Source organism: Osmerus eperlanus, chromosome 11 (genome assembly GCF_963692335.1).
Source record: "Osmerus eperlanus chromosome 11, fOsmEpe2.1, whole genome shotgun sequence".
Taxonomy (NCBI): domain Eukaryota; kingdom Metazoa; phylum Chordata; class Actinopteri; order Osmeriformes; family Osmeridae; genus Osmerus; species Osmerus eperlanus.
In genome coordinates this window covers 8,330,344-8,356,543 of record NC_085028.1, presented here as the reverse complement: position 1 = coordinate 8,356,543, position 26,200 = coordinate 8,330,344, and the positions used below count along the sequence as shown (strand labels likewise).

The 26,200-nt window shown below is 44.6% G+C and overlaps 2 protein-coding genes across 5 annotated transcripts; one reads left to right on the top strand and one right to left on the bottom strand.

The window, feature by feature from the left end:
• Positions 1–188: 188 nt before the first annotated feature.
• On the top strand, positions 189–5,056 carry linc.pou2af1 (lnc RNA pou2af1). The gene is made up of 5 exons (XM_062473449.1): positions 189–369; positions 2,293–2,384; positions 3,396–3,589; positions 3,964–4,213; positions 4,369–5,056. Exons 1-5 carry the CDS (start codon positions 363–365, stop codon positions 4,705–4,707), a joined length of 882 nt encoding a protein of 293 aa, XP_062329433.1. The 5' UTR covers positions 189–362; the 3' UTR covers positions 4,708–5,056.
• A 7,743-nt stretch (positions 5,057–12,799) lies between these two features.
• LOC134028980 (POU domain class 2-associating factor 1) lies at positions 12,800–20,196 on the bottom strand. Of its 4 annotated transcripts, XM_062472920.1 has the most exons (5): positions 18,911–19,098; positions 15,592–15,719; positions 14,425–14,467; positions 13,994–14,343; positions 12,800–13,858 (listed from the first exon to the last, which is right to left on the bottom strand). In XM_062472920.1, the coding sequence occupies exons 1-5, from the start codon at positions 18,924–18,926 to the stop codon at positions 13,391–13,393; spliced, it is 1,005 nt and encodes a 334-aa protein (XP_062328904.1). In that variant the 5' UTR covers positions 18,927–19,098; the 3' UTR covers positions 12,800–13,390. The 4 variants fall into 4 exon arrangements, with proteins under 4 accessions (XP_062328904.1, XP_062328905.1, XP_062328903.1 ...); XM_062472921.1 differs by lacking the exon at positions 18,911–19,098 and adding an exon at positions 19,883–20,196 and having other exon boundaries at positions 13,994–14,467; XM_062472919.1 differs by having other exon boundaries at positions 12,800–13,819; positions 13,994–14,467; positions 18,911–19,105.
• Positions 20,197–26,200: the final 6,004 nt, after the last annotated feature.

Below are 26,200 nucleotides of genomic sequence, written 5' to 3'. Positions count from 1 at the left end.
TGTATTATATTAAAGAAAGGCTTATTTTAAGTACGTACATCTTGATTTTTACTGAAAAATGTATCTTTTTGTGAAGCCTTTGAATATTCATATTGAAAGTAACGCGCAATCAAATCATTGTCAAATCATTGAGTTCTAGGGGTTTTAAATAGTAGGCATGGAGGGAGAAAATCACAAACTAATATCTCTCCAGCGATAATACAATATTGTTGTATGCTCTAACAGTGTTTTAAGTACTATATGTGATTATTTTGTTCGATTTTTGAGAATATTTCGTTCTTGGCCATATATCTGAGCCAGAAAAGGAAGTTGTGGAGCTCCCCAAGTTTATTTCCAGGAGACGTTTTCTTCTTCAATCAACCATGTCTGGTGAGTTTAGAACGATTTCCATCAGTTTATGATTCTGTTGAGTTTTCCACCTATAATTGACAAAAAGAAAATAGAAGAAAATACAGAGATTAAAGTCAATATACTGGAAAGAGCACTACAGATGGAGCCAATGCCATTCCATACCGACTTCAATGGTTAATTCCCTTTCCACAATGTATTCATAATATACTAGAAATATAATTAAAACATACTTTCATGGACTAGCTGTTGAATCATATTACACATGTAGTGTTGCTCATACAGTTTAATGTTAGACTACTAAATCAAGGATTTAGTTTTTTTGTTGTTTTCAATCGGTTATCCTTTAGATATTATGATACATTATCGTATCTTTAGTCAACCTAACGGAATGTAAGTTGCATTTTATTATTTTCATGTCGGATATCACAGAAAGATCTTGTGCGTAAAATATGCATTTTGACGGGACGACGAGTGGGATGTGCCTGTTATTGTGGCTTTACTATTTGCTACATTTAAGACAAATCATGATCTGACATTTCGCTAGGCAATATGAATATTTATCAGTATGGGTTTGACAGCCAAGCGCACTTCAGAGAGCCGAGCGAGGAAGCTACGCTTATCAAATCACTTTACCGCCGCCTTACCACCTTGGGGCCAGATCTGTACGTGCCCTAATGCGTTCAACCAAGGTGGGGCGTCGTTCTAGGTGATCTCTCTAACCAATCGTTTTAATATCAAAGTAATTACATATATATATTTAAAGTGGCGCATACATTTTATGTACCATACTGGTAATGCTTAAAATACTGGTAAATATTCATATTTATCAGTAGACTACAATTTAAATAAACTACCGGTGCAAAGGACTAAACCTTTTCATCCATTTTACGTAGACAATCGTTCTACAAATATATCAGACAGTTTCAACAGTGGTTATTCAGGTTATTTTTTCCCATAATTTTTTTTTTTTTTTCGGACCAATCTTGACTTGGTTGTGGTGTGAAACATGAGATACCGGGGCAGTCGACAGAACATTACATACTTTTAAAGCGTCGTCACTCAAAGTCACAGTTACGCCAAGAATCGGTGTTAATGGTTCAGGCGGATCACTAGTTTAACCGTAGCTATTTTAACAGAAGTTGACTTTTTAAACCTCATACCTGTACCTCCGGCGCAAGAATATTGTCATTTCTATACATTCTTGAGTCAGATTTGTAGCGTCCCACTGACGCACACATTTCTGCACAACAGCATACTGCATAACCTCGATGTATTTTCTCACTTGACATTCACTCTTTCTCAACACCATAGACCAAATTTTCCGGTTGATAAAAAGCATTAGGCCGATATGATCCAATAAATATAAAGATCACTTACTATTTTATTTTGTAATTTCGAACCGCATTCCTTTATGTGATCGGGGAGGGGCGGCATGGCGTTCAGACCTCGGAAACTAGAGAGTATTGCGAACAGTGTAATTCGACACGCAAATCCGCCTTACCCTCATGTCGAAAACCTTGTCGGAGACATTGTGGGGCAATGGGGGGAGTGCAAAGCGCCTTTTACGCACGGTGGTATACAAACTGAGTAGCGAATTGTTTTAACTGTTGTGTATTCAACCATTCTATTTCCTATCATATTTATTTAAATGCTAAAATAACTAACTAAAAACTAATTTGTAGAAAACAACGGGGTTTGGTTGCTATAACAGGAAAACCTTATCATTGACCATCACTTTTGTTTAAATACTTTAAGATGGAGTATATTCATACAGCCTATCTTTTTTTTGTATTCTTTACTTATGAAATGTGGGAGTATTTGGTGAAGGGGCTATGGCCTGCTCATGGCCGGTAAAAGCAATGCCAGAGTAAAGGGTGTGTCCCCAGCCAGGATTGTTTACAGTGAACAATGCAGGTACTCAATGCTGTTTTTTCTCTTCAGAAAAGCCTAAGGTGTACCAGGGCGTGCGCGTGAAGACCACAGTGAAAGAATTGCTACAGCGGCGAAGAGCTGAACTGGCGGCCGTTAAAACGGTACCTTTCTTTGTCACACACTGTCTCTCTTTCACAAACACTTTCTCTCTGGCCGTGACTGATTTGCCCCCCCCCCCCCCCCCCCCCCGTAAAAAAACGGGTTCACACGGGTTGGAAGGGCGGGGGTAGCTTTGGATGAAAACAAGGAAGCAGGTACAAGGACCAAGGAGGAAGCACAGGGGATATTAACCGAAGTTATGAAACAACAGAAACTCCCCCTGGAGCGAGCGGTTCATTAATGACTGACAGTTTTCCAACCGAATAACAGGTTAATTGTTGTGAAAACCCCCAAACTCATGGGACCCATCCGTGCTGTAGGGAGTAATGCCTGGAGTAACAAGTTTGGCTACATCAGGTATCATGTAGGACAACTTTTTGGGGCCAGGGATCACAGGGGTGACATTTTCCAAGGACCCCCCATAATCGTAACACCCATTCAGCATAGCCTACCCTTTGTGCTCTAAACTGGACACAATATGCTTGTTTTATTGGTGCAAATGGTCCCCATCTGTAGATTATAATATATGTTTCACTTTTTAATGATACAGCACAATTTTCCAATGTTATAATTTAGGCAAATTATTTCGCCGACCCCTTGGCTATTGTTCGCGGACCCCTAGGTCCCTACTTTGAGAACCCCTGCAATATGACACTTGTCAACCAAGCACCCCAGCAGATGTTAGCATGAGCTGGAAAGTCAGAATTCTGGTGAAACTCAAGTGCTCTTGTTTAATCTGTAATCTTCACACAACCCTCCCCAAATCCTAGGCTACATATTGTCTACTGGCACGCACATGGCAAAACTTTATGCTAACACAATGATAAACCCATCACTAAGGTTCAGACGAAAGAAAAAAATAAGAAAAAATACTGATGTTGTCATTAATGGAAGTGTAAAGCGTAATTTTGGTATTAAAAAAATAAGAAAAAGGAAAACAGCTGGAGCTCTGCAATGATCGAGCTGTCAACTAAATTAACTTTCTCTGCCTTTGTTTTTCTGTCCTGTATTAGCTAACACTGGAGTTCGTCCCGCAGAATGAATTTGTCTCCACGTTGCCTGGTAAATTCACGTCTTTGTCCATAATGTCTTCGTCATCCCTATTTCTGAATGTATGTGTAGTCTCCCTCTTTAGCATCTGTCTATCCCTGTCTGTCCGCTTCGCTCTGGAAACATCAGAATGTACTCAAAAGACATGTCCCAGAAGGCATGAGAGCATTAACTAGACATTCAACGTTGCAGTTAGCAAACGCTGGCTGTCAAATAGGCTATTTAAATCAGAAAAAGTCAGTCATCTTAATGTCAGTTACTATCCAACCGCACATTGCATACATTATTACATGCATACTTGATTAGAGTTGCTATAGCCTAGTCACATCGATTTGGAGTGAAATATAGAAACTTACATGAAAAACCCTTGGAAACTGCACACAAATGCACGGTTGTATTTCTATTCGACAACATGAAAGTTTTGCCACATTCCTGCCTTAAGTGCATTCATGTGTTAAAGCAGTTGGCTACAGCTGTTGTGACATCACACATGCAGCCTGCATTCTGGTGGTAACGACGTTGAATCACGTTTCTCATCTTTATAGCTCACTACTACGACTCGTTCACCGGAGATTCTAGCGGAGGTGCCCAGCAATCGCTTCAATCACGCGCCTTCCCAGACCCCACCGGCACGGTGCCTTTGGACAACGTATTTCAGAATCAGCAGTTGTTAAACGTGCTTCTGCCAGAGGACAGCTTCGGAAGCAGCCCACTCCCGCCGCCCTTACAAGTCTGGCCCTATGGACACCAATCTCCCGTAGATTACTACAGTCACGTCATGGTATGGGCTGCAAAATATCTGCAAACTATAGGCCTTTTAATCAAGTAACCTACATTTGTAAGAGAGAAAGAGAGACAAATATTATACATGGCAATGGCATAGTACTGAATTTGATCATCCCCTAACAGTCCTGCACATCATGCCTTCATCCCCAGGATCCCTCCTCCCCTTCGGAGTCCCTGAACCAGCCGAGCCCGGTAGATTACAATGGGTACTCTCCTCAGCCCTCCTCCCCACCCTCCTCCTCCTCCTCATGCTACAACTCTCCCAGCAGGATGGAGTCTGGCTATGGATTTGCTCCAGAGCACTACTACTGCCAGAACTGTAGTCGCCAGCCCTGTTATTGCCTGCCTCACTGGTCGGTAGGACCGGGCGAGTGCCTCCCCGCACTGGAGTACGGGGCCTACGGCCATACAGACTGCGAATACACCTCGGACCTGCAGGATAGCTTCTTCAGAAGGGATCTGATAAATTCAGAGATGTGTTATCTATGAGGTCAATCGGAGCGACTTAATCTGTCTAGTCTCTAAGTAAATACCCTGTACATAAAAAACCCTATGCAATCCATAGTAGGCTACATTATGTGTGAAAGTTGTAGACTACTATAGAATATGCTTTCACTTCAGATATAGCCTACGCACTAGCATTTTGACGAGGGGCAGAATGGTCGATAGAATAAGTGCGATGAATGTGATGAGAATTTGGATTCCGAGAGCTTTTCATAGGCTATATATTTGTATTGTTCCATTCCCTTGCTTTTTGTAACAGATCGTTTATTTTTCTTATGAACATATTTTTGTACCTAAGGTGTACTGAATAAAAAGAACCGTGCCTCTATCATAATCCATGACCCTTGATGAAGACGACCGTTGCTGATAAATAAGAATGTCTTTCTTCAAACTGCATAAAGAAAACTGTAGAATCCTGGACGTTCTGTGTAAAAGTACCACAAATACTGAATCTGATGAGTATGCAACCGCAATCTGTAAACGACCCAGATCATTTGGTGATCCAAGGTCCACATTTGCCTGTTTCGAGATAGATTTGTACGGGTCACATTCACCAGTGGCCAGCCCCACAAGTGTAACAATAGGAATTTGTATTTTATTTTGCTTAATTGCGTCATCGTTGGAAACAATAATTAAAAAAAACGTATAGGCCTATAGCCTATGTAAGGGATAATGCCCGACGAGGTGTCCAATATCACCTGATAATGAACGATGCGGAGGCGTGAACCGTCCGAGTCGGACGGTTCTACATTGAATTACACCCCCCCCCCCCCCCTATTGAAATCAAAAGGCTGTTGTGGTAAGACCGATTATGTTCTATACAGCTAAAACAGCCTGGGGTCAAATTGACACCAAACATAATAGGAGGGTTACATAAACATTCCCTTACACGCTAAATGTCTGTTATTACATGCTATATTAATATAACTTTTAGGGAGGAACACTTTTAGTTATGACGTTAAACTATACTTTGTCACGAAATATAGTTGTAGCAAATAGCAAATGTTCGTCTTTGAAATTTGAAAATTCCGTTGGCTAATTACAGGGCCTAACCTAAATAATGAAAATAAATAATAACTGAACTTGTAACAGTTTTGTTGCAAAGCACACTATTATGGTGAAATGCTATCTCGTGTTTTTTGAGTTCAAACCGAAATATTGTTGTTGCATAGCAAGCATCATAGCAAAAAGGCTAACAAACGTAAAAGTTAGCCTATACCCATTTTTTTTTAATTCGCCATTTCACACAATTAAAAAAAAACAAAAATGTGCAGGAACTTTAGGCCTATATTTATAATATTATGAATTGTCCGTTCCATTTGGGAGACCCAGTCAGGTGAGCTGTCTGTCCCTCTCCCTTTTTTTCACACAGCTTCTGTGCACGGCACCTTCTCAGCAAGCAGGGGTGCCTGCAGCTGCCTGAAGGGGGCGCCAATTTGCCAATTCCCCACACAGTGAAATGATAGAAAAGAGAAAACCGCTTCGCGGCGCAGAGATTTTTATTTATTTATTTTATGCTCGTGCGCCCCCCACGTGACATGAAAAAATGCCGCCCCGGGCGGCTGCCCGGTCCGCCCGTGCCTAAAACCGCCCCTGCGTCCGACGCACAGCGGACGTCACTTGCCAACGATTTTTTTTTTAACAAACATTAATTTATTTTTTCAGGTGTTTTGCAATAGAAATCTAACGTTTTTTAACGTTAGCAAACTCTGATAATTCTATTCCGCTCAGTTCATAGAATCAACACCGGCTTTCCTTTGGCTGAGCTAGCTCGAAAGCTAACGTTATACTAGCAAGATTCAAAGGCAATAACATTGTGTACGGTTGACAAACAGTAAATATAATTTTATAGTATGTTTGAGAAGAAGATTGTCTAGCTAACCAGCCATGTCACTGTCCCAAAATCAATATAAATATTTTCACGAACAAATTTCGGCCATAGTACTAGGCTACAGTACAGCCGCAGCCTGTGGAGCGAGTTGAATAGCATCAAAGTTGACATTTTCTCCAAACAGTAATTATAATTTGACAGTATGTTTAACAACATGACTAGCCAGCTATCGAGGCATGTCATTGTCCCCAAATAAAATCAAGATTTTTAAGAACAAAATAATCGGCCATGTGTAGAGTTTTTGCTACTGTTGTGTTGGCCGCAGCCTGTCTGCAGTAGATTGATTAGCGAGGTGAATAGTGAATGGGATGAGCGGTTACGTGACACTGACACATTACATTCAGAAAAGTAACATTTTTCAAATAGCCTAGGTTAAAATAAATATTGAAGTCACTCATTGTTGTAAATACAAGTTAGCTTGTTAAAGTCTTTCAAAATTGTAAATGGAGGCTTTGACTCCGTCCCTGTTGTTATGGTTACTTATTTCAGACACTTTGTACAGGCTCATATGTAGCCAGCGCAATAATTTAGAACGGTGAAAAGACAGTTTTGCTGCAATGACGTAGTAGGTGTCCGTTATCACCCGATAATGGACACCCCTGCAGCCAATCAGAATCGAGTATTCACCCAGACCATGGTATAATGTTAGGAGCCTAACCTAAACGGTATGTGTATTCAAAGAAAAAAGCACGGAACGGTGCCAATATTAGCCTACTCATCGAGCCCTTGCAAAAACACAGAAACGATTTGTCATGGGGCCATACAATGTGTTTTGCATGTAAGCAGCTGGTTTGACAGATAAATATTATGAAAGTATTTGGCGGCACTCCTCGTGTCACAGGACTCACTTTGGGAAAGCATGCCCCAGGTGGCACATTGTAGGGGAGGCTATAGGGCACAGCATCTCTTCTTCGCTGGAAGACACACAGGCTGCCCAATGAGACACAATGCTGTATAATCTACAAAATGTTCTTCTACAAAGTTACCGATAATTAATTAGCCAAAGTAGCCTATAAAAACACGTTTTAAATAAACAATTGTGTGTTTATATGTGGAAACTCACAAAATACATACGTATCATTTCATTGTAATTAATTTTGAGCAACAAAAGGGTTGGAATACTTTAGAAGGCGTCATGGTGCCACTGCTCACAGATCCTAACTAGACCCCCAGTCATAAACCATGAGAGGGTCTAGAGTCCTCCGCCTGGCCTGCAGGGCTTCAGGGATCCATGTCTGGTGCTGGTTACTCATCAACAGCATCTACCACCTGACAAGAATCCCTTCATGGGTCTGCACCTCATTATGTCTGACCAACTAAATGGTATCCACTTAGTTGAAAGACATGGTCAACACATTTTCTCTAATTAAGACCAGTCCAACAACAGGGTATATTTATTTTTATTCATTAGCCAACACAATGGAACGAAATGACATGGATATAATATGTGGTGATGTGTCCAGGCAGTAGACTCTGGGTGTGGGAATGAGGCCCACTGGAACGGAGCAGAGAAGTCAAAACACAGGCTGATCACTGTACTTTCTATACTAGCAGGATTTGGGGTTATAGAGGTAACTTCAGGTCTACCTCAAGGATTTCAGTGTCAGGATGATGGTTCCATTTTTACCTGGGTACATCGCCCTAGTAGACTTGTCCGTGTTTGCGATTGGTCAAATGGTGCAAACACTGCCCGCTTTACGTGAACACTCTCATAGATCAGGACAACCTGGGATGACTTCACCAGTTGATAACCACCACCATGACAACACATGCAATTGCAAGTGGTAGGTGAAGCCAGCTAATAAAAAGATGGGTCAGTTAAACTTGCTTTGTAGTAGGACCCAGGTGTGTATACAGGAGAGGAGTTGTGGAGGGTCTAATCCTCCTGAACTTCAGATTAAACTCAGTAAAAGGTCTTCAGTGCAGGGTCTGTGGTCTGGGACTTGAGCATAGGCCTACTGGGGAACAAAGAAGTGTCATCTTGTATCCAATGGTGTACAATACTTTTGGTGTGTGATAATTTTGTCAATGAAAACTGCGAAGTAATTGAATCGATAAAACAAAGGAGGGGGCCTCCCGGAGCCCAGAGCCCGGAGGGATCGTGAGGTTGGTGCCCTGCACTGGTCCTTCTGACACCAGAGCATGGTCGACCTGGTGATCTGATAACCAGCCTCTGACACCAGAGCATGGTCGACCTGGTGATCTGATAACCAGCCTCTGACACCAGAGCATGGTCGACCTGGTGATCTGATAACCAGCCTCTGACACCAGAGCATGGTCGACCTGGTGATCTGATAACCAGCCTCTGACACCAGAGCATGGTCGACCTGGTGATCTGATAACCAGCCTCTGACACCAGAGCATGGTCGACCTGGTGATCTGATAACCAGCCTCTTAAACCTGCCTCATTCATTTGATCCTTTTTACCACAAAGCAATGGCTCCTCGTCTCCTCCTATGTCTCCTCCGATGCTCCTCCTCATTTTCTTCCCCCTATTCCACCCCCTCCATCTCCTCCCCACTCCCCTTTTCCCATTCCTCCTCTTCGACCCCAACCTCCCCACCTCTTCCCCCATCACCTCAGGTGTCGGTAATGTACTGCCGAGCTTCTTGATTGCAGTATGGTGAGGAGGGAGATAAAGGCAGATGTGGTGGAGTTCAGGGACCATGTCTCCCCCACCCAGACCTTGTTAGGCCCTAATCTCCTTTGTTTCCCTGGTATCTCTGGAGCTCAATATACCAATTTCTTGTGTAGTGATATATTGGGAGTAAGGAGTCTCAGAGCTCACTCTCTAGTGCACTCTCTAGTGGTGGGCTTTAGTATTAGAAAGCAAAGTCCTCAGAGGCAGCAAGGTGTGTAATCCCCCCCATCCCATGCAGAACTGCAGCCAGCTCTGAGCAGGAACAAGACTAACATTGGCATAGCGTGTAGTGTTCCAAAGTCCCACTTAATGTGTGTGTGTGTGTAGAGTATCATTGGAAATCCCCGTCCATAAAATAGCACGTGTTTGTGCGTGTGTGTATGTATGTGTGTGTAGGTGTGATTGTGTGCATCTGTGTGGAATTTTTTGGGTGATAAAGATCAATAGAAATTCCAGTAATCGTCCCTATTTGTATTCCATGAATCAGAACAGTAACGTTCTTTCTTGATTTTACAGGAATTATTTTCAAAGAAACTCATTGCAACACAGCCCCCTGGCCCCAGAACTACCCTCAATCACTTTGGGAAGTGCTTGGTCTTGATTTTATTGCATGTTGCAACCCGACACACCAGGGTAGGCCAGGGGTACAAACCAAGTGTGCCTGAAGTATGTAAAATTACTGCTAGAGCTATGCCTATCTAGCTAGGCATCTGACGGCTAAGAGCAGTATCAACAGTGGGGCAAAGGGTGAGCTTGCTGTCAGCACAATTCATGCTGGAGCTTGTCTTCTTCCTCACTCTCAGGGAATGCTGGAGTCAGTCTCCAGTTCCTCCAGCTTTCAAATACATCAGGTTGAGCCAGGCCATGTGAGGCCTGAGAAGGCTGTGTCGTGCGTATGAGGCTGTGTGAGGCTGATCGATATGCGCTGCAGGTAGAGCCTATATGAGGCTGTGTGAGGCTGCAAGAGACCGTGTTAGGCTGTGTTTGAGGCTTTTGTAGACTACATGAGGCTGGTGGAGGCTGTGTGAGGCTGTCTGCAGGGCCTTGGCATGGTGTGTGACGGTGTCTCCACATCAGCCCGTTAGTGAGTAGACTCTGTTGGATAAACATAGGAACACCCAACAGCAGCTAAGAGCCGAGTACATACCAAGAAAATACAGTGAGATTTGAATTCACGGTGAAGCTGATAACATTGTTCTGCTAGTGTACACTCATATTGACTAGGCCCACCCTTCACACACAGGTTCAGACTTGACAAAAGGGCAAGCGAGGATGGATATGCCATTTCCAGTGAAAGGACTGAGTCATCAAATACACACCCGCCTTTGGAAACAAACCCACAGCTAGCTGTGAATGAACCTAGAATAAAAATTCACTGTCTGTTGTTTCCTCCTCTAGGGATAGGGATAGCTCTAGCAGTTCTATGAGGGCTGTGCTTGAACAAGCACTCTAGGATGCTGCATTTAACCCGTTAAGGAGTAGCGTCACACATATGTGATTCTGAACATTCCAACCGACTATTTTCCGATAGACAAAAACTATAGGACAAACGCTATAGTATGGCTTCAAAATTTACAATTAGGAGGCTAACAAGTAACACTAGCAGGTAGTAGCATTGCTACGAGTATTATGCTAGGTTGCAACGTGTGTTCTTCTGGTTGTGACGTCCTGGAGGTAGGACCCCTTCGTACTGGGCTTTGTGCTTCCCCCATCTGTCTTCAGTCACACAGCAGACACACACACACACACCACCTGGCTGCAGCTGACCTCTAACTAGACTTGGTCAAAGACAAGATAAAATCAACAGATCACCATCCACACATGCAGACACCTCAGCTCCTCACTTTCCGTGACACATACATCACCACAGTATCAACGACTGTAGCAACATGGAACATCAAAAAGCACATATTTACAGCTGAAGGGCTGAAGTCAATATCAGATCTACAATTGTCTCACCTCCGACACAGATAACCCTCCCGCCCCCTCCATACTGGCAGGAGACCAAGCTGGGTTTTCCCCTGCCGGAGTAGAAGTGCCCCTCCGCTCAGGGTCTGTTGACAAGAGCGTCATTCATCAAAGCTTCTCATCGAACTGCTGATGCCTCGCAGGCTGCAAACCGCTCTAATCTCCCTGCATATCTACTGCCAGGCACTTCATCACACCACAGTGGTCTACTGAACGTGTGTACTGAGTAACTACAGTTATAAGCAATTTGAAAGTTATCAGTAGGTCATCAGTAGTTCTAAAGTTATAAATAATAATGTGAGGATAAGGGTTTTACAGTTGGGTTGGTTCATTGCAAAGATAATAGGTCAAATGTTAACTTCTTTCATACGCAGGGCCGGATTAACCATTAGGGCAACTGGGCACTTGCCCAGGGGCACATGACATCTAAGGGGCCCTGGACAATGTCAACTAAAATGTTACATCACGTTATGAACGCAGTCCTAACTTTCCTTAATGTGAGTACTTTATTACAACTCGTTCGATCAAAATGTTATGTTAAAATCACGTCAAAAACAGCGTGTAGTCTAGTAGTAGCCAGTGCCGCCGCTCCCATAACGCTCACTACGCGCTGTGCGTAGGGCACCAACTCCTGAGGGGGCACCAAAAAATAGCCAACTGAAAAATCATCATAGTTATAATACTTATAATACCGATATTATTTTAGTATAGAAATATTAGAGACGTATATTACAAAACAGGCAGAACAAGAGATGTAGCCTATTTAAATGCTCACAAAAAGTTACGATGGTGCCCCCCCCCCAAAAAACAAAACAAAACAAATAGGCTACACACTCAACTTCCCAAGCTCGCTGTGGGTGCCCTTCCCTCAGTGGGCTGACGAACTTTGACAGTAGGCTAGGTCAACTTTTCTAAGATGGGCTTAAAACGATAACAGGAGTCAGGAGAAGGAAAAAAGAAAGAAAGAGACTGCGAGATGGTACCCTGTGCATCACTTTCAGGTAAGTCCATGTTTAATCATTGTTAAATACGGGAAATGTGCTGCTAATTTAATGGTTAGCCTATGCATACACCTCAAACTTGCTGACGTTATTGCTAATGTTAGCACACTCAAATATGTTAACTTAGTTAGGTGCAAGCTAGATTGAGATTTTACTGTTGAACATTATATATGCATTTTACAAGTAACTGCGCCAGCTAGCTGTTACTTTCTTACCTGCTGTCTGCCAAGATTTTACCAATTGAAAAACGGCTTGTAAAATGTTTATTTTACATAAAGCTCAAAAAACTATTTTGCGCTGCCTATCAGTTGATCAGAACAAGCCAACAACCTGCCTACTAAAGAAATGGAGAGAAAGACAGACAGAGAGACGGCCAGAGAGACGTGTCTGTAAACCCAGACGCTCTGCTCAGACAGACATGTAGAAATGATGATTGAAATCGTATATTTTGGGGGAAATAGGAAAGCTCTTTGTATGAAATGTCAGGGTCTCGTGAAGGCTGTCATCACTTTATTGTTATGAATACACTCAACACATCTCAACCCATGGATCACAGTCACAGTAACTCTCTCAGTTGGACCAGGCAGAGGTGACAGTTGCCCTCACCCCACCCCCCCTCCCCTGCCTTCCCTCCAGCCACTACTCAGGCCGTTTTCCCCCCGTGGAGCAAACAAATGTCCCAGGGTAGGAGGAGAGATAAGGACTGACACATTTATCAGGGATCCATTCACATTCCTTGCATCGTGACCTGGTGTAAATCCCTCTGGCCCAGTCCCAGACCAGCATCTGGACCAGCTCCACCCTGCAGACCTGCCCCTGGCCGGGGGTGACTGGGCAGGCTGAGGACTGAGGTCTATCGGTGTCATGGAGGAGAGGAGTGAGAAAGAAGAGAAGAACGAGAGAGGAGAAGGGAAGGGATGGAGGGGCAAAGGAAGAAAAAGCGAGGAAGATATTGAGAGGATAAGAAGAAAAAGGAGAGGAGAAGGACAGGCCCAAATGACGAGGTAGGAACCCTAATCTAGATCTAAATATGTCATTTGTACGAAAGTAAATGTATGCAATACTGTAACTGGTAACTGTAGTACTCACAAGAGGCTTCATCAGAAAAGACAAACATAAAACTCTAATGAAACTCTTTTATTTCTCTAATGAAATAAAACTGAGGCTTCAGATAACCGATGTGAAGAGCAAGGGACGAAATGTCTCTCTACCCTCCTCCTGTTCTTCCACCTCCTCCTCTTTTTTCTCCTCGTCTGCCTCCACCTGTTCTTCCAGAAGCATCTCCAAAGGGTTCATAGGCTCTGGTTGCTGGTCGGGGCCTGGGTCCACCTCCAAAGCCTCTCCCAGGGCCTCCTCCAGTGTCTGGGGGGCGTGCCGCCCCTCAGTCTGGGGGTTGGTCTGAGGCAGGGAGCTCAGCGGCAGTGCCATGGGGAGCAAGGTCCCGGGCAGGGTGGCAGAACAGGCGGCAAACTGGACCCCTGTGGAATGGAGGTTGGAGAGTGTGGGCAGGGTGGGTATGGAGGCTTGGGTGGGTACAGAAGGCAGGGAGGCAAAGGGCTGGGCCCAGGGGATGTAGGCGACATCCTGAAGCTCCACCTGGGGGAAGTGGGGGGATCCAGAGGACACAGGGATGGTCTGTCACAACAACAACAACAACAATAACAGTTATCCCTCCAGTTTAACAGTGTAGTACCAGAAGTTTAACTGTGCACTGTGCAGAATGTGTACTGTTGGCCGCTTAACCAAGATAAACCCAATTCTCTCACTCACCCCAAAGTTGGTGAAAAGTGGTGTGTGCGTGTAGGTGAGTACAGAGGGTGGGGCCAGGACCGTGTAGCTGGGACACACAGACTGCATGTAAACCTCCCCCGCCATCGCTGGGCCACTGGGGTAGCTCAAGGTCGAGGGGGTGAAGGTCGCAGTGCTGAAAGTCGTCGGGGTAAAGGTTGTGCATGAGGTCATGAGGTCATTCTGCTGGTAATAGTCAGGGCAGGGCCAGGAGGCACTGGGGGGTTCTGGAGAGGGGGCAACCCAGCCGGCACACTGCCCCCCTCCCTCACTGCCTGCTGGGGGGGTGGAGGGGCTGGGGGGGCATCCGACTGCGTCAAAGCCAACCTGATCTGAGGGCACAAACACAGCAAGGTGATTACGTTCACAACCGATGTCTGGACTCCAGGGGCTGATGTGGAACATTGACTTACAGACTTGGGAGTATGATGGCAGGCTGATGACAGTGGCCGGACCCTGGAACACAAGCAGGAGAGTGAGAGGGCCACCTGGGAGCCACAGTGACCCTGCTAGGTAAGCTCCAGAGGACAGAAAGATGAACCCAGAGCTGGCCCTTGCAGAGAGTCTCAGACACCAGAACAGAGTTTGAAAAGCAACAGCAGGGGAACTGAAGCAGAGAGTCGAGTCGAGTGGAGTAAAAAAGAGAAGAAAAGATAGGTGATAAGAGACGACAAGATAAGATAAGAGATGAGCTGAGTAGAGTAGTAGAGCTAAGGTGTGTACATGTGTTTGTGTGTGTGTGGCCAGCAGTGAGAGTGGCGTAAGGGGTCAGTGTGAGATATGAGAGATTGTGTGAGAGTGACAGGGTGTCAGAGTTCTCCTCAGTTTGAGGGTGACGCTGCTGTGGGGTTGGACCTGGGGCGAAGGTCCGTCTGAGAGCATGACAAACAGTGAACTGGCTCTTGAGTGATGGCTATCACTGTTAGTCACTGATAAAGGCTTGTCATCCTGAGATACTATCCATGAGCTCAGCTGTACAGTCCAATACAGCCTAGTCCTATCCCAGTCCTAACCCAGTCCTAACCCAGTCCTAACCCAGGCCAGTCTAGTATACTATATCAGCCCAGCTGAGTCCTAGCTAGCCCAGCCCAGCCCAGCCAGTGTACAGTACAAATGAATCAAACAAATGATTTGTGGTGTTCATAAAATTGACAGCTTTATTGACAGGCTTTTAGATTGCAAACTGTTTTGTGTTTTGTGTGCATGTGTATGTTTGTGTGTGAATGTGTGTGAGTGAAGCCAGGTGTTACAGTGTGGTGGGAGGGCCTTGTTGGGGCATGGAGCTGCTTTGCATAGGGCCCTGTGCCGAGCCCTGCAGATACACTGGGAAAGGATTGTAACTGCCATGGAAAAACACCTGGATTATATAAAGGCAAAATCCCCTTCTCCAGTCCTCTCCTGTCATTTTCTCTCTATACCTCTGCTCTACTCTATCCTGCTCTGCACTGCACAGGGGACTGGAGAGGAGATGAGAAGAGGAAATGAGGAGAGGATAAGTGAAGTGAAGTGAGGTACGCAAGGGAAAGAAATGTCAAGGAGATGAGAGGAGAAGAGGGGTGTAGGTGTTGTGAATCCCTCACCGCTGCAGGTGGCGCTGTCCAGGTGCTGTGGGGGTCAAGTCCTCTTTTCTTTCTCAACAGCTCCTTGACTGGGTCTCGGACGCGCACCCCCTGGTAGGGCCTAGCACTGGCCTGGCCTGCTGGGGGCGCTGGGGAGCACACAGCAAAGACACAGAGTCTAACTGACAGTTAACATCACAAATAACAGCCAAGACAACAAGCCCTTTGAAACTGTTGAGATACAGGAAGAGATACAAACGCTACAGCATAGTGTACACCTCGTAGACACAGCATACAAGAGGCTGTCCACAACACTGACAACACTGTGTGTTTGTGTGTTTGTGTGTGTGTGTGTGTGTGTGTTTGCTACTGCGCTACAATTATTTTCTTGAAAGAACCATCTGCAGTCAGTGTAGAAAATCCCAAGGCATTTTCCCTCTAGGGTAGAGAGTTAACCAGAGATAGTGCCACTTCCTGCTATAATTGTTTTGAGGAAGAGCAGAGGTTGGGTCCTGGTGGGACACATCCCAGCCTATTTGGTGGTGGGGCCCTTGGGCAGGGAGAGAGTGACAGACCATGCCCTGGAGAAGAAAGGGTGATGGATGATCTCCAGGTATGGAGCTTTTGTAGTCATAAATTGGAACAAACCAGGGTGCTGGTACTCTCCATCTCTCACTCTCTTTGACACACACACACACACACACACACACATGCACATACACACACACAAATACACACACATGCACACACACACACACACCCTGTTTCCTTCTTTGTTGACATGTATAAGTAAAGGTCAAAATTGTAAAAGCTCAGTAAACCTTAATTGAACTTTTGCCCTCTGCCAGTGCCTCATTTGTATGATTTAAAGCACATGGACCATGTGACCTCTGCTAGGAGGAACATGCACACCGTCAAGCTGTAAGCTACGTTGTTATTTTAGTGGAAAAAGAGGGTCCACCCCAGCAATCCTTCTGACTGACCATGTAATTGGCTGCCAGCTGACTGTCATGACTCATCATGTTAAGTCACTAGCAACTGCAAAAAGTAATGGAATTGGTCCGTTTAGAGATCCAGACTACCAGCCTTTCCCAGACTTCCAGTCTCTACCAGATTCTATTAGATTCTACCAGCGTCTACCAGACTACCAGCCTCTACCACCAGCCTCTACCAGCCTCTATCAGACTACCAGCCTCTACCACCAGCCCCTACCAGCCTCTTCCAGACTACCAGTCTCTACCAGTCTACCAGCCTCCACCAGCCTCTACCAGACTGCCAGAATCTACCGGATGATATCAGGATCTGACAAATAATGAACATTCCCTTTTGCAGTATCTAAAAATTTGCAGTAACTAAAAACATTGCTCAGTAAGGTGTGGTGACAAACACCAGGAATTTCCGACAGTAATATTACTTATATTATTAACCCTATATATTATTATCCTAATTAAAACCTCATCACTGCTCTATTATAAATATGACTGTAAGTAAGTCACTAAGGCCAGTTGTTTCCTGACATGGAACAGTTAACCAGATAAAAGGTCTAAATAGCTACTGTACTGTAGCTGATTAACTGTATTCTCTGAAATGGACTTACAAAGGGCATGGTCTTTGCTTATAATATTTAGCAAGCAATCAATTGTCAGACTCCCTTATTTGTGTACACCAACCTCCAGATGATTTATTGTGTACCGTAATGTTTGCTGATGAAGATGGCAGTAAACTGGACATATTACAGCAGAAAGTCAGTTGTTGCTTTTTTTATTGTGCGCATTAAACCCTCTCCTCCTCCTCCGGTTATCTTCTAAAACATTCCTGAAACAAATTTGTGCAATCACCCACAGTATGTTTGGCATGGAGTTGAGGGATGCTTGAAACGGTGCCATATTAAACTGGGACTCTTCCTTGACTGTGTTTCACAACTTCTCTTGTCAGGTATGGGGTTGGATGAACTCAGTCACATACAAAAGAGTAGGTGAGGGTTTAATCATTCACACAGGAAACAGATACAAAGACCCCAGGCAAGAAGAGTCCAAAAATACTGAATCCAAAATGACAGGCAAGGGGCAGAACAAGAATTAAAAACTTAAAAGATCAGTAAAGTAAACGCTGGAAAGGCTCAGGACAAATACTGGTACTATCTGACAGGATCACAGAGAAAAAGAGGGTACATGAGAGTCAATGGGCAGGGCACAGTGGAAGCTAATGATGCTAATTGTACTGAATTGAGGTGCGAGGTCAGAGGCTGATCCCAGGCTGAGGTGCTGACACCTCTCTCTAGATGGAGACAGAGAGAAGACAGCTTAGAGCTCTGGGCGGGAGGGGCTCTCCAACACCCCATCTATTCCAGTAGCAGACCATGCTCCTCAGTAGCATTTCAATTAGAAAATGCATTTATCTTGAAACCTTGGCTCCCTTTTCTCCAACTCTTCTTCACATCTCCCCTCCTGCTCTCCACCTCTCCATCATCTCCCCTCCTGCTCTCCACCTCTCCATCATCTCCCCTCCTGCTCTCCACCTCTCCATCATCTCCCCTCCTGCTCTCCACCTCTCCATCATCTCCCCTCCTGCTCTCCACCTCTCCATCATCTCCCCTCCCATCTCTTCAACCCTCCATCTCACCACCTCTCACCCCTCAGTGTCCTCCCAAGATTCAGCTGAGTAGCCTGATCATTCGAGTGAGGCTCAACATATCCAGTTCTGAATGATAGAATCCTGAATAATGGCAATAATACACTTATTTGCAATTAGACACAGGTGTTATATATCTATAGTTCTAACTGCAGTCCATATAGTCTAATTATCACACACACACCACACACAGGCGCACGTCCAATCCTTACAGAAGAGGAAGTTGTCCAGCTGCGCAATGTTACAGCAGTGTGAGCCAGGAAAGGTTTTGCATATCAAGATTATAGAGCACCACAGCTGGACTGTACCAACTCCCCAACCATGGCCTTCCTCTTTTTTAGATTTACACCACAATCACAAGACACACACAGACACAATGGAGTTTCAAAAATTATTATGAGATTTTTTGGAGGGAAGATTAGTGTCTACCTCCCAGTCCAGCCCAGGACATCTTAGTACAGCTCAGCTCAGCCCAGGTCAAGTAAACTCAGTCCAGTCCAGCTGAGTTGAGCCCAGCCCTGTCCAGCCCTGTCCAGCCCTGTCCAGTCCAGCCCTGTCCAGCCCAGCCCAGCTCAACTCAACTAATTCCTGACCAGACTAGACTACATTAGACCACGCACCTCAGCCCATCCCAGGCTGGACCATGCTGCCGACAGTCACAGGAAACTCCAACAACCTTAGAACAAGACAGAAGGAATGGCGTACTCACATTTGTCCCAGTGCATGTCTCCACACCCAGACTGCTGTGCTCAGTGTTACAGCAGGTAATTGTGACAGTGGTCATACAGAAGAAACCAGTCTTGCTGAGTGATTTCAGCACAGACTGTCGTTTTAACCCCTGTTCTCAAAACCTCCAGTGATGTCACATCTGTCCTAACCGCAGGTTTCCCAGTGTCACACACACACACACAGAAAAATCTGAGACGCACTCACCAAGGTCCTGAACTTCACTGAACACTCAATTCTGACAGAGGGAAGCATGGCTTTTCTGTGTGTGCCTGGACCTTCCTATGCCTCAGGTACTTTTATAAAGAACATGTATCACATATATTGTTTAGAAGAAGGTTTAGCTCACATAGGATTTTTTTTGTATAGCATTCAGGATAGATTTCTAGGACAAGTGAAGCAGGACTAAGAATTCCAGTGTACCAGTTCTTTAACTTTTTACAAACGACAAATGAACCTGAAATGTGAATAATGGTTCTGCAGGTCAGGAATAGCAGGACCCATAGCTGCTCTCAGACTGATCAGCTCAGCTCAGTGCCATCTGGCCCTGCGGTTGGCCCTGGGTGTCACCGCAGAGGAGTGAAACTGCAGCAAGGAGTGCATCATCGAGCAGGGAAACACCTGCTGCAGGGTGAAGGTTGAGTGACCAGCGAGGCTGTACCACAACCCCCCCCCCCGCCCCTTCAACTCGCTTCCCCCCTCTGTCTCTGTCTAAATAGCAGCCACTGTCAGGAGATGAACATTCAGCTATTGCAACACAAGTAGACCAAAAAATACGCTTGGGGGTACATAGTAAACTGTCTTCAGAGGATTAGTAAAATGCCGGAAGGCCTAGCGAGAAAGCAGCCTTATGGATAAGGCCTTTTGCTTTGTCAACTTCTAGCTAGCAGATCATCAATGCTCTTCCCTTTTAATTCCATGTCCCAGGGTCTAGTAGCACACTCACCTTGATGACCTCCGTGAGATCAGACAAAGACAAAGAGCACATCCTTGAAGGCCATAGCGTCTCCCCCTCAAGATCATTGTAGAGTTGTTAGATGACTGAAGCTGCCACCCAGTCAGTCTAAAAAGAATCACTTGCCTCTTCTGGAATCTTCACAGAGTATGAGCTGTGACTGATGCAAAGCATGGCTTCGTACTGATAATTGATGCAAAGAGGTTTTCAAATGATCTGTGGAGCAGTGTGACTGTATAGTCAAACGAGGTGTTTCAAAACATGCTCTTCGTCGTCACCTCCAGGAGAAACAGGATCATATTAATCATAGAACAAGGTGGTATACTGTAGCTCTATGAGACGGATATTATTTCCCAGCAGGCCTCTTTTTGATCAAGCAAAGTACACACACACGCACAAACACATGCCTGAGAGAGACAGAGACACTAGGGAGGGGCTGAGAGACCAATGAGACAAACAGCACAGAACCCATTTTGACCTTGTGTCTGGCGTGTCCAGAGGTTGGCTCTGTGTCAAGCTGTCTGGGAGCCGCCTATCTCTATACTCTTTCCATCCCATGATGTCATGTATTCATCATTTATTCATTCAACAGAAGTTTTTATATAAATATATAAATATATAACTAAGCACACTAAACTAAGAACACTAAACTCAGCACACTAAACTCAGCACACTAAACTCAGCACACTAAACTGACAGGCGCCAATGTAGAGTCCTGTGGAGTGCCCTACTGATTCGTAACTCTTGATATCTGCATTTCACCATCCCATTTTTATTTTGATCTCTACATCAAATGCATGACTGTGTTCAGTTCATGGTCAGCACCTGTAAACCATCTCTGGAAGTTGGGATCCCTCACCGAATTGCTCCTCCCAAGGGTTCTTTCATTTTTTTCTCCAAGTTTTCCTGTACGTTTTTCTTCAATGACTCAGAGATATTAGATGAAGCACGAGTGAGTCACCAAACACCCTGATGCGTTGAGGTTGGATAGTTTGGCATCCCCTTCAGAGTGCACATCTATTGAGGACTTGTGTATATTTGTGTGTCCGGGTGCGTATGTTTATGTGTGTGTGCGTGTAGTACACACGGCATCACGCCGTGTACCCTGTGTTGCTGCAGCCTGTGTATACACGCTCAAGGCTCAACATGCTTTGACCTGCAAGACAAACAGACCTGATTCTGGACTGATGCCTGTTCTCTCACTCTCACACACGTTCACATACACACCCCCACACACATAAAGACACACGTTTCCAACTAATTTACTCATACATATACAAACACACACACACTCACTGTCTATCACACACACACACTCTGTGTGTTTGCACCTAGTACCACCCAATCCTGGGTTGGAGGGAGGGGAGTTTCTCTCTAGGGAGTACATTCTTATTTCAGACTTCTTGACAGAAACACTTAGTCAGGAGAAGACCTGCTTTTATTCCATTTATCAAAGGAATTGACCTCAGGATACTTAAGTCTTCCCTAGGCTCCCCCAGCCTACCCCAACCTACCCCAGCCTACCCTAGCTTACCCCAACCTACACAAGCCTACCCCAGCCTACCCTAGCTTACCCCAGCCTACCCCAGCCTACCCCAACCTACCCCAGCCTACCCCAGCCTACCCCAACCTACCCCAACCTACCCCAGCCTACCCTAGCTTACCCCAACCTACTCAAGTCTACCCCAGCCTACCCCAACTTACTCAAGCCTACCCCAGCCTACCCGTCTACCCTAGCTTACCCCAACCTAGTCAAGTCTACCCCAGCCTACCCCAGCCTACCCTAGTTTACCCCAACCTATTCAAGTCTACCCAGTTTACCCCAACTTACTCAAGCCTACCCCAGCCTACCCCAATTTACCCCAGCCTACCCCAGCGTCCCCCAACCTACTCAAGCCTACTCCAGCCTTCCTTGGCCTACCCTAGTCTTGCCACTCTTCCTCCTGTTCTTCTGCTGTAGAAGAACAGCAGAAGAACATAGATCCTCAATCATCCAGGTTAAATCCAATTGGACAGATAAAATCTAAACAAAGTTGCATGAGACACAAATGGGCTGTGCACAGTTTTTTTTAAGTAAACTGTGTTCTTCTGGACAAGGTCTTGTCTCTGACAAGATGTTTACCAGTGAGCTACAGGACAATAGACTGCTGGGATGTTTATGAGGCTATAAGGATATAAGGAGTCAGGTGGCTAAGCGGTAGGGAATCGGGCTAGTAATCAGAAGGTTGCCTGTTCGATTCCCCGCCAGGCCAATGACGTTGTGTCCTTGGGCAAGGCACTTCACCCTACTTGCCTCGGGGGAATGTCCCTGTACTTACTGTAAGTCACTCTGGATAAGAGCGTCTGCTAAATGTAAATGTATAACTGACTGTGTGCGAGACTGATACACCAGAGGCACGTGGAGTGGAAATCCCCTCCTTCCCTCCTCCTGCACTCCTTCTCCATATCTTCTCCTTTCCTCTCTTCACTCTCTCCTTCCATCCCCTCTCTTCTCCTCCTTCTCTGCTGGAAGATTGCTTCCGATGGAGTTTTTGTGTTTGACCTGAATGACAGGTAATATGGAGCAGTATTACTCTGGAGGGCTTCCTGGGCATGTCTCCACTCTAGCCCAGCCCTTGTAGACCAGCGTAGTCCCCAGAAATATTACTCCTGGGGATTATCCAGTTGCTGATTTTACAGTCACGCTTCACAAAATGACCAATTTATCTCCACAGTTTATCTTGGTTAAACACCAGGCTTCCACTAAGGTTAAGCCTGCCACTGAGGACAAGGTAGGAACAGCACTGAAGAGCCTGCAGGCCACATCCAACCCTTCACTCAACACAGAAAACACAGACCAGCAGCTACCTCATCAGGAAACATCACTTTCACCTTATTCATTTCCATAGAAATCAAACATTTATAACCTAGAAATGTTCTCCCGCCTAAACCTCCCACCGAGAATAAAAAACGGACCTGTTGGATATTTATTTGTCCGTCAGTCATAAATTAGCCTCCAGTATTCAGCTTTGACCTGTCCCGTTCCAGTTCTGTTAAGCTGACCAGTCGGACACAGCTCTAAACTGCATCATGGAGTTCTTTCCCAGCAGCATGCGGACATGGCAGGGTGACAACATACAAGCAGAGGAGTGAATGGATTTCCTGTGTGCTTACATTAATCACTAATCAATAGAACTAGTCATTGGATACTAGTTAGTACGTTTATCATGTAAGCTTGCTATTAATAAGAGTATAGTGTGTCTATGTGTCAGGTTAATAGATGTTCGGGGTCAGGAGAAAGTACTGGCTATACGTTCCTTGTCATGATTACAAGGAGAGCTCCACCAATGAACTCTAGTCTGAGAGTTGTCATGTGTGGGGAGCAGTGAATCACTTTCTCTGAGACTGTTGTAACGTCATTCCTGCCTGACTGTCACAATCTATGAACACATTTCACCAGAAACCTTCTGAGACACCTGAGCCATTTCAAACCTCCTCCTCCTGAGAGGACATGCTGCATTCTGCAGTTTATCATCTGACAGAACCCCAATGGCAAACAGACTTTGAAAGCCCTGATCGTGAATAGATGCTTTGTGGTGATTATGAAACCCATTTGATGAACACTTTCCTCTGTGCCCATGCAGGCACAGGCATGTTTGCTTCCTGGTGTTGGTGTCTCTACTCAATGACTTCTCCATCAAACACACACACACACACACAAACACACTCCTACAGACTTCCACTCACTCACATAAATACACATACAGCCCCGCAATCCGAATCATTGTTAACAGTAGATGATGAATTCTCCGTGGGTTTTAACAGTGATTTAGCCATAAGTACATATTTGCTTGAGTCACATAGAATTTACAAAGCTGACCTGATGTGTTTGTTGAGACACTGGTGCAGGGGGCTGATGTGACACACACACACACACACACACACACACACACACAAAACACAACACAGCTGGATTAACCTGTTAAACAGTCCATGCTTACAGGGAAGTCTGTTGTATTGGGAGAGAGATAAGATTATATGGGAAAGACACTGAACAAAAAGTCCTGACTGAAGAACCGTGTATTTCCACATCTCAGTCCTACCACTCTATTAGCACACTCCGTTATCAAGCACATTCCCCCAGATAGATGCCTTTAAAACACCACAATGGAATAGAAACATATTTGATTAAAACAATTCTGAACCCGAATCCAGGATCTCTGACCTGTCCTCAGATGTGCAGAGAGACACTGCCATCAAGTGGTAGTCTGGACAACTACAGGACAAATGGGAAATTGGTCTGAACTGGATGAAAAGCTGTACGGAGGCTGACCCCAGGACATGCTTCCTGTAGGAGATCCCCCTTGTGTTGTGTCCCCATAATGGATTTGACTTAGAATTCATGTAAACTAAACTCATGTGCAGGTTGAATGTGATGAAGTGGATGTGTCTCTCATAATCAAGCACAATGAGAGTGGCTCCGTTGTTCTAAAGTCTTAAAAACAAATTTACGTCTAGGATCAGCATTTAGCCATGTCTCTAACCATGACCTGTCAACTTTTAAAGTTCACTCATTTTATGATTATATACAGTATATAATAAAAAGCTATCTATTTTAACCTTGTTAGTCTGATGAAACTCTCCTTTTCCCTATAATTATTATACTGTTCATCTAGTATTTACCAAGCAGGTTGAACATGGAGCTAACACACAAAACTGGTTTTCTTATCTACACGTTTGACACAATAGGATGAACATAATATGTCATCCCAGTTACCCTAAATCAACGATCTGATGTTCAGACAAGAGTTGTGGGTGCAGTTTCTCATACTTGAATGTATTGGATAATTTTACCTATTGCAGCTTCATTGCACCACACGTGCTTCCATTACCTTCACCACATGGTGAGTAATGGCCAACCTTAGCCTTTAAAGTCAAATCTGTTACTGTCAACCCTGATACTGCCAAACTTGTAATTGTCAACTCTGTTATTATAATCATTGTTCGACTGAATTCTTGTACAAGCAAAAAACATACCTAATAAAGACTAAAACATTTTTTCTTGCAAAAGGGTGCTATTTTTTGGAATGACCCAGTTCCATTATAAAGAATAAAATGAACAAGCAAACCAAACAGTTTTCATAGATTGTGATTCTTCTGATATAAATAGGAGATCTCCAAACCTCTGCTGACGTCAGAGACCCCGACACACCGATGTTCTGACTCAAGCACTGAGAGCACTGAACGTGCATTACTCTCCAATACTGCCACCTAGAGGCAGAATTCAATAACTGCATACAGCAACCCTCTGCACCACGATGTGCATCAAGACACCAAGTGCAGCAGATGGAACCAAAGGACCTCTAATAGTGTACAGAAAAAAATAGAAAAGTGAAGAGGAAATCTGAGAGTAGAGTTTAAAAGATCAACACAAATCAGACTAAAACAGAATAGAGTGGAATCGAACAGTAGCTTACAGAAAAAGTGTTCAGCCTCACTATAACTTGCATGATAAAATCCAGACCACGACACTGTACAGGTGTAACTATCAAATGTTAGGGTGAAAGATAGATTGAGGTCAGGGCATTCATCTTAATAATCCTCTAGGGGGCAGCGCTGAGCTTCATTACTGGCCCAAGTCCTGGTCTTCTCATGGTGAACTACTGGTTGTTGTATGAAGCCATTACTTTTTGTGATAGTTTTGACCAGGGGTGTCGTTTCGACCCTTTTTACTGGGGCACGTGCCCCAGTATAAGTCTGCTGTGCCCCAGTAAAATCAAAATTTTGAGTTTGTACAATTTACTTTATTAGTCAGGGCATTAATTTAGATTGATAATCCCGGAAGAAATGAATACAGTATCCCAATCAACGCTTGTAAAAGTGTGCACAAACCGATCCACGCAGAATTCCATGTAAGCGCGCTCTTCTGAGCTTGCCAAATAGCCACTGCAGCACGGGCACAGAAGTCCAGGTGTCGGACTCTGAGTCGGCACACAAGTCAGAATTGAGGTAGGCTAAGAAAACATTTCAAAACTAAAGATAGTTTCTAAATCCTACCGATCATCTTATTTTGACTAAAACATAAAAACAATATTACATGAAGCTCAAAAAACAGTATTTGCTAAAAAAATGTGCACGCTGGCATTAACTATTGATGTCCCTGCCAAAGCTGATATCAAACTTGCGTCCCTGAACTATTGTATAGTGGGTTAAGCAAGGGAAGTTTCTATAGCCTAGTAGTGCATTGTGCGCAGCAAGCTTGAAAGAAAAAAAAGGGATATGAATAGGGGCCTGTGCCACAATAGAGTTTTATGTCTAACAACGCCTCTGGTTTTGACA

Bases quoted from the DNA above. Each gene is read 5' to 3' on its own strand.
- linc.pou2af1 (XM_062473449.1), top strand. The intron at 3,590-3,963 runs GCATGAGAGCAT...TTGAATCACGTT, and splicing joins CAAAAGACATGTCCCAGAAG to TCTCATCTTTATAGCTCACT. The intron at 4,214-4,368 runs GTATGGGCTGCA...CTTCATCCCCAG, and splicing joins ATTACTACAGTCACGTCATG to GATCCCTCCTCCCCTTCGGA.
- LOC134028980 (XM_062472918.1), bottom strand. The intron at 14,468-15,591 runs GTGAGGGATTCA...CTTGTGTTCCAG, and splicing joins GGACAGCGCCACCTGCAGCG to GGTCCGGCCACTGTCATCAG. The intron at 13,859-13,993 runs GTGAGTGAGAGA...TTGTTGTGACAG, and splicing joins CACTTTTCACCAACTTTGGG to ACCATCCCTGTGTCCTCTGG.